The sequence below is a fragment of the Rhagoletis pomonella genome, unplaced genomic scaffold (assembly GCF_013731165.1).
Source record: "Rhagoletis pomonella isolate Grant_MI unplaced genomic scaffold, Rhpom_1.0 Rhpom_scaffold_00004, whole genome shotgun sequence".
In the NCBI taxonomy this organism is placed as follows: domain Eukaryota; kingdom Metazoa; phylum Arthropoda; class Insecta; order Diptera; family Tephritidae; genus Rhagoletis; species Rhagoletis pomonella.
The window spans coordinates 66,409,454-66,417,519 of record NW_023458558.1 but is presented as its reverse complement, the minus strand read 5'-3'; the positions used below and the strand labels follow the sequence as shown (position 1 = coordinate 66,417,519).

At 38.0% G+C, this 8,066-nt stretch overlaps 1 protein-coding gene across 1 annotated transcript in view; it reads left to right on the top strand.

Moving 5' to 3' along the window:
• The first annotated feature begins 3,745 nt into the window (after positions 1–3,745).
• Positions 3,746–8,066, top strand: part of LOC118738005 (prosaposin) — a 126,047-nt gene continuing 121,726 nt past the window's right edge. Inside the window, exons 1-2 of the mRNA XM_036468865.1 lie at positions 3,746–3,905; positions 4,044–4,125. Coding sequence (XP_036324758.1) covers positions 3,860–3,905; positions 4,044–4,125 — 128 coding nt within the window. The 5' untranslated portion in view covers positions 3,746–3,859. The remainder of the gene's footprint in view (positions 3,906–4,043; positions 4,126–8,066) is intronic.

Sequence of the window (8,066 nt, the reverse complement as noted above, 5' to 3'; positions counted from 1 at the left end):
TTCACGATTATATTTACATATAGTTGCAACATCTGTTATATAACGGAGTTTTATTTATTTTCAGATCCTACATTATTAAATTTTGTTATTCGGAGTTAAGGATTCCCAGAAGATGATTAACTTGTGATTTAAAAAAAAATAAATTTAACTTAATACGGAATACACAATGAGTACCGATACGAGTAGGTATCGATACTTTAGGTCCGATATTTTCCAGGCATCGATACTACTTCCAAGTGAAAGTATCGATACCTATATTATATATGTATAAGTTTTATGATGGATATGATATATAAAAACCAGAACGAGGGTTTCTTTAAACCGAGATCTCCCTAAATCTTACCTTCAGTTGTTCCAAATGTGCATATCTATACCTAAAGAAATTATATATAAAATTAATGAAATACTTATATATTTCATGTATGTATATCTAAAAAATATACCGCACCGATTGTAATGCTATTTTCAATAACATATCGTTGATGAAATTTTCAATGATTTTTGATGAATTTTTTCGAAATGCAACTTTTTGCTTTTTAAGTATACCAAAACAAATCTTTCTTAAAAATTTTAGAACCCAACTATTTTATGACTCCATTCAAAAGAAGGTTTGATTTATTGCTTCTCCAGTGAAGAATTGAAAAAGTTTGTTGGCCGAGATATTATACATATCTGTGTTCGTATGGAAAAGTAGCTTATGTCGAAAGGCAGACTTTAGTATAATGCTGCATTCCCTTTATTCTTTAAACGACATGGACTTTTTTGAAGAGACTTAATAAGAATATTGACTTGCTAGTATCGGAACTATTTCTTGCACGTTTATTTGCCAAAAGTTGTTCAACGGCCTGGCGCTGAGCCGTAATTCGCAATCGTACGCTGCGAATGCCGATTTATACTAAAGCCAGCCTTTCGACATAAGCTACTTTTCCATACGAACACAGATATATACCTAGTACATACATGCAAACAATCCAACGAAATAATGCTGCCCAATGTGCATTGAACGAGGACGAGTTCGAATCGAAGTCGTTTACAATACAAAACGCAACATCGTTCCGACTTCGTTTTTTCTCATCGAATCAAATTCGATTTGGATCATCAGATTGGAATGTTTAAAATTCTTAGGAAAGATTGCTGATTTGTTTTTAAACATTTCACACAGTCTTAAATGGGATTTATATAGTTTTTGTTAAAGAATGAACTAAAGTTTTATAAAAAAATAACAAAAATTATATACGAAAAAATATTGTTAAAACTTGCCAATATGTGGTGGGTTTATATTTTGAAACGAGGTGTTATATTTAGTTTAGTACTGCGGACCGCTGGCTTTTCATCCGATGACAAGTTCGTCGGCCAGTCGATACGAAGTTGTTTGGCAAATTGGGTGATAACGCAAAGCAATTTTACAATTTCACTAGGCAATTTAATATAAAAAGACCTGCATCTAGCCCTAAAAGTATTAAAATGGCAACACTGCCTACAACTGTGCTACGTTTGAATAGAATTGAAGCACAAACGATCAAGCAATTTTTCTTTCTCACGAACCAATACAAACCGTTATGAGATTATCGATAGGGATGGCAAAAAAAAATTAAAAATCGATTAATTAATCATGTGACAAGACAAAAAAAGAGCACAGTTTATGAGAAATAATTGATTAATCGAATTTTTAAACGCACTTTGTACAGTGAGTATTCACAAAAAAAACTTTTACAAAAAAGGTTTAATCCTCTTGTTAATTAGCCTCAAATGAAATAAAACGATTATTTTTAGCGGCGATAATTATATATTTATTATTTAAGCAAGTTTGTAAAAACAAAAGCTTTGATAAGCGTTTTGTTATTAAGCGGTTGCGTTTCTCGGTGGCTGTAAAACCAGCTTTTGAGAAAAGGAGCTCAGCAGGCACCGCGGTACCAACTCAACGACAGTGTTTTTTCGAAAGTTCGAAAAGTTTTGGGTAAACAGTTTTCATTTCCTCCCAAGCGTCGATGATATTCCGATTTAGTTGTAGGACTTGACAATTTAAATAAAAAACTCATTTCATCTTGTGGGTGACCCAAATTATCATCTTTTCGCCTTCGTTTGTGTCCAGGAGATATATGAGTGGCCCACGGATCGAACTCATTTTTTACTGATTCTAGTGACGACTCGCTACCCGTTTCCATAAGGTCACAGACATCGAACAACCGGCCCTAAAGCTGAAATTAGCCAAGAACGCAGAACGTATACTTAAACGCAGTCTGTATACGCAGAGTTTTGTCGATTACTGGAGCCCTCAGTGTTACTTTAGACAGTGTTGCCACTCATCAATGCCTTTTCATAAACTTACCTTTTCAACTACAATTTTTCGTGCTATAATATATCATAGCCATATAAACTAATTAGTTTTCAACAAAAAACCTTATTAATAGTAAATTTCAAATCTTTTAAACGTATTTTGAATATTAAATTAAAATTTTTTAACCATCTGCAAAACTGACGAAGCGGCAACCATCTATAGAAGGAAGAAATCAGCCGACACGGAAAAATCTAAATTCCGCAGATTTCTGCGCTACGGGCTACAACTACAGAAAAATTCTGCGGTGTTGAGTTTTCATTTACATGGTGCTCTTGTAAGACAGATCGTGTCAGCTGGCTCGGGTTTACGTACCGGTAGGTTTACGTCCTTGACTAATTTCAGCTTAAAACTTTTCGAAACGGTTTGTACCAAAACTGCAAAACAGTTGCAAATTAATATATTGACGATTGCAACCTTAGTTAGTAGCCGCATAAAACTGGAATTAGCGCCACCTATACGACATACATTTTCCACTTTCAAAGTCGCAATTCGCAATATTTTATAAAATTTTTTTGCTTAGGTTGGAACCTGAGATAGTACACTCACACATGTGATTTGAGCGCCACCTATGCGGCATTCATTTTCCACTTCTGTAAGCGCTATTCGAGTTGCTTTTAAAGTCGATAAAGGGGTGCACAAGCAGTGCTGTGTAACGCTATCCGCTCTGGCTGAACAGTGGGAAAATAATACGGGGTTTCAAAAATTGTTATTGATAGAATTTCGTGGGAAGATTAAAAAGGAACTTTTTCAGTTTGATTTCAATCAGCGAATGTTAATACACATGTACATATATTTTCTGTGGATAAACATTTATAAGAATATCTGCCAAAGTTATCGGTTTAGATGAATACCATAAATAAATGCGAACTTTGCTAAAATTATGTATTGAAATATTGTAATGAATCTAGGTTATCATTTAGTGCCACCTACATCTTAATACTGAAAATCAGCCGCGATTACAATTTTCGTTCAGTTCCGGTGCATATATAAGATAGAAATAGTACTGCATTATCGATGAACTGCAGGTCGATTTTAATTATTCGGCAGCGGTTTTAAACGATATTCACAAACTATATCATTCATTAAACTGAATTGATTTTGAAAACTCAACCCAAATAACATTGAAAGAACGCTGGAAAAATTTTAATAGTATAATTGAAATTGACAATCTTAGAGTAGTTTTTTCTTGCAACCCTGCGATCGGGTAACCACGTTCCCATCACATTCCTCTACAGATGTCACTCAGCAGCAGTTGTCAAACGCCGTTTATCACCCTGTACTTCTACACTGTATTCCAATGAATCCAGTTTCCAATGAATTCAGCGAATGACACTTGAAAACAAAATGTTTTGCATTTTTCGATTATTCATCTTCTATCATTTGTCGTGCGAGGTTGGTTTTATGAAAAAGTGTGCGTCTAATTTTATTGCAATTTGGATTTCAATTGTTCTACCACCCAGTGAAATTGATAGTTGAAGGAAATTTATTGTGACACCTAAGTTTTCAGCGTTTTGCAACAAAATGCAACGCGGCTTCGTTTGTTGCGTGGTCATTGCCCTACTGGCTGGTAAGTAGGAAATTGTCTTATATTTTCTGGTTTTGCGTATTTTAAGCCATATTTATTTCCATTATCTATATACAAATACAGTGCTATTTTGCATGCGTATTCTCCCTGATATTTTTTATAATTTTCCATTATTTCCAGGTGCTTTCCTTGCGAATGCAACGCCTATGCTTGGAGCCAAACAATGCACTTGGGGACCCAGTTACTGGTGTAAAAATCTAACGTAAGTACTCATTTATGTGTCAGCTGTTATCCACCTCAACACCTAAATACATTTACCTGTACGTGTTTGTTAGCCTATCTTATTTGGCAACTTTTTCGTGAGACGCAAAAAGTTAGCGCAATGGCCAGTAACATAATCGAAATGAAAAAAATATAAATAAGATAAGCAAACAAAGCACAATTGCATGTACACAAGCGAACTACGCCGCTGGATGCTATCCAAAAGTGACGTATAAGCAAAATTAACCAAAAGTTGAGGAAAATGTACAGCGTCGTCCGCAAATGCAAAAAAATTGTTAAAATTGCTCATGCGGGCGGGTGTTTCCGAATGAAAACAAAAGAATTCTCTGAAGAACCTGTGTAAGCGTGTAGGTTTTCGAGAAATGCTGTCGGCGTATACCTCAGCGATGCTGCATTGTACAATGAATTTGTATTTTGGTATACGTTATCATGACATGCATTGGTGTACATTTTCTTTCCAACCCATTTCGATTTTCAATTCGCTTTTTGTTATTTGCATAGAGTACCTATACTATGTACATATGTATATCTGCATTATAAAAAATAAAATAAAATGTGCGAATAAATTCATATACATACATAAGTACAAGTGTACGCTGCCACGAAGATACTCTCTCTACATTTTGTCTTTGTTGTGAGTTTGACCGAACGGCTGTCGCTTTGATTCTGTACATAAGTATTTGCTTATTTTTATCGCTTAGTCGTAGAAAATAGAGCAACTGCTATCAACTGATAACCCTTGCATTTTTCGCTTATTTTTGTATTTTGTATTAGTAATTATATACAGAAGATTCTACAGCCTCTGTGAAAGCGTCTGAATCCAAATTTGCACTGAGTAGTCTTTAAAGTTTTAACTTAATTAGTAATATTAAAACATTTTGATATGTATTGCACTTTAAGTACTTTTCCATGTATGTGTATATGCAACAACAAGTATATAACCATTTTCATTACTCATCGCTCAAATCGCATGACTAACTCAATATTTGCTGGCGGATGCCTGGCTTGTCCGAGGTTTGCAGTTTAGAACTACACACGTACATACAAAGCCACCTAGAAACCCAAGCGTTGGTTTGCATGCCTTCATATACGCACTTGTATTTGCTTTTAGGATTTGTTTATTATGAAATGTATAGGTACATATAAGTATGTTTAACTTATCGCATATTTGCACAAATGTTCCTCATATTACATTCTTAAGTTGTCTATACATGCAGTATACAAATGCTATATTTTTAGGTACTTATATACATATGTACAAGTATTGGAGCATTCGTACCCGACTTATATGATCGTTTTCGATTTGCGTTTCATAGTATCAAATGTTTATTGAACTTTACTCATCGCTTCCAAACTGCTCACGTTTACACTATTATCGATGTAGAACCACAAAATAGCTGTATTTAAAGAGGGGCGCTGAAATATTCTCAGATATTACCGGTAATACCTATGAACCTAGTTGAATATGCTACAAGCTTTCATTTTACACACTACAGTTTCCAATAAATTTTAAGAAAAAATTAAGATATGTAACCAGTGGTTCATTGTTCAGGCAAAACCATTTTTTTTTTTATTTAGCAATATATTCTTACTCTTCGTGCTTTCATTTGTGCTTTCATTTGCGCGGAATCAGTATCACCTCATGTATTCAGTCGTATATATTCGTTTCCACGACAGCTGGGTCTATGTGAAAGGTCTGCAATTTTAAGAAAAACCAATTGCTTAGTTTTTTTATACGGCCCATTATGTATGTATGAATGCCATATGATCACAGAAGTGAAACAGTACATTTTTAATCACTAAAAGTTCTTCAACACTTCTTGTTTACTCCTTCTCATTTATTGAACTCAGTTTTGCAAATGGACATTGCTTACTGATTAAGCTAGGCGAAGCATTACTTTAAAATGAGGGACAAAGAAAATATTAATACATACATACATACATACTTATGTACTTACGCAAACACCGAGTTGGACAACGAACTGTGTAGAGCTAAAATTTACTTCAACGTTTGTGGAAATCTAATAATTTATTTGTAAGAATTCAAACTAAATAAAATTGTTTCTAGTTATATATAGTTATCTGTGTGATTATGGCGTTAAGTGCTGTTGTTGTGCTGTGCACTTGGCGGAGCCCATTCGGATGCATCGCTGGGTTCAGGTGGTTTGTGTGGTACGGGAGTAGAAGTGCCTCTAGTGTCTTCGCTACCAGCGAAAGGAGGGTTATCGGGCGATAAGACATTTCTTTGTTGCACGGCTTCCGCGGTTTAAACAGTGGGACCACTCTCCCAATTTTCCAAATGTCTGGAATGATGAGAGTGGCCATAGACAGGTTGAGGATCTTGATTAGATAGTCCACTCCCGCAGGACCCAAATTTTTCAGCATCAACCAGCAAACTCCGTCGAGTCCTAGGGCTTTGGAGGCTTTCGCCTTCCCAATGGCTACCCTTACCCCACCGCTGGTGAAAACAAGAGGCGTACTTGGTGTTCGCAGTTTGCGCAGCCTTCTTCGACGTTTGGCTTTGTCCGCCGGAGGCTGCAGTATGAACTGTCAGCTAAAATAGCTCGCGCATCGCTCCGGGTACGACGAAGCGTGGTCGCCAAAAGATATTTCAACTCTGTCATCACAGTTGGTCACACCAGAGGGCGAAGTGGCAGGTCTTCAGATGCTCTTCCCACTTCTTCCGCTTATGTACGTTCACTAGTTGTCGAGTCTCCGAGTTGAGATCCCTGATACGGGGATTTTCGGGATCGGCGGACAAAGGTTTTCACGCTTGTCGGCTAGGACAGCCGCCTCAGCAGGAAAATTCGGACAGGGATCCGAAATACATCCTGCTGGGATGAAGCGGGCAGCAGCAGCAGTGACAACCCTGCGGAATTTACACTCACCTACGTGAACGTCGGTTGCTGTGGGTAGGGCTTTGGAGAAGTTTACATAGGTTGTTGTTGTTGTAACAGCATACAAATTCCCCAAAGAGATTTTGGGGAGTGTTGCTGGAGTGGTGGCAGTCCTTGGCCAGATATATATCTATCTGGGTCGTTCCGGTTACGTAGACCCGACTGTCGTGGGAACGAAGTTTACATAAGTCCTGTGGTCTGATGCTAAGGTCAGCATAGGTCGCCATGATTAGAATTATACTGGGGTACGCACTGCGACCAATAGGTCTATTGTGCCCCGAGCTAATCACAACACTGAATCCAGACCCAGGGACTCCAAGAATTTCAGAATGGATCCCGGGGGCAGGGTGTGTATGTGATATTCACTTGGCCATATGTGTCCTAAGCACCTCTCCCTTCTTCGCGAAACGGCCTCACACTCCAGGAGAAGGTGCATTGGTGTCTCTTTGGCGGAGTCACAGAAGCGACATAAGTCGCTTGACCAGATCCCCAGATTAAACAAGTGGCCTCTGAGCCTACAATGACCCGTCAAAATACCTGTTATGATTCTTAGCCTCGCCTTGGGGAGGTTTATGAGTAGCCTGTATCTCTTTGGGTTATACCCCCCTAATAAGCTCTTGGCTTGACGAAGTCCCGAGATGCTTCGCCAATGCTGTTCTCTCAGTTTGTTGTTTTCCTTTCTGAGTGCCTCTTTTAACGTGCTGGGACCCACCGCAAGGAAGGGCTCAGGTCCTACTGGCGTCGAGGCAGCCGCCAGCCTGGCCAGCTGATCGGCTACTTCGTTACCCTCGACACCCATATGACCCGGTACCCATATTAGCCGAACGGTGTTGTGCACAGCAAGGGCATTAAGCTTCTCGATACACTCCAGAACTAAAGAGGATTTGACCTCGAAGGATGAGAGAGCTATGAGTGCCGCCTGACTATCGCTTAGTATAAGTATCCTCTCCCTTCGATAATTCCTGCGAAGGTTAATTTCTGCGCAAAGACTGATTGCATAGACTTCCGCTTGGAAGATGCTGGG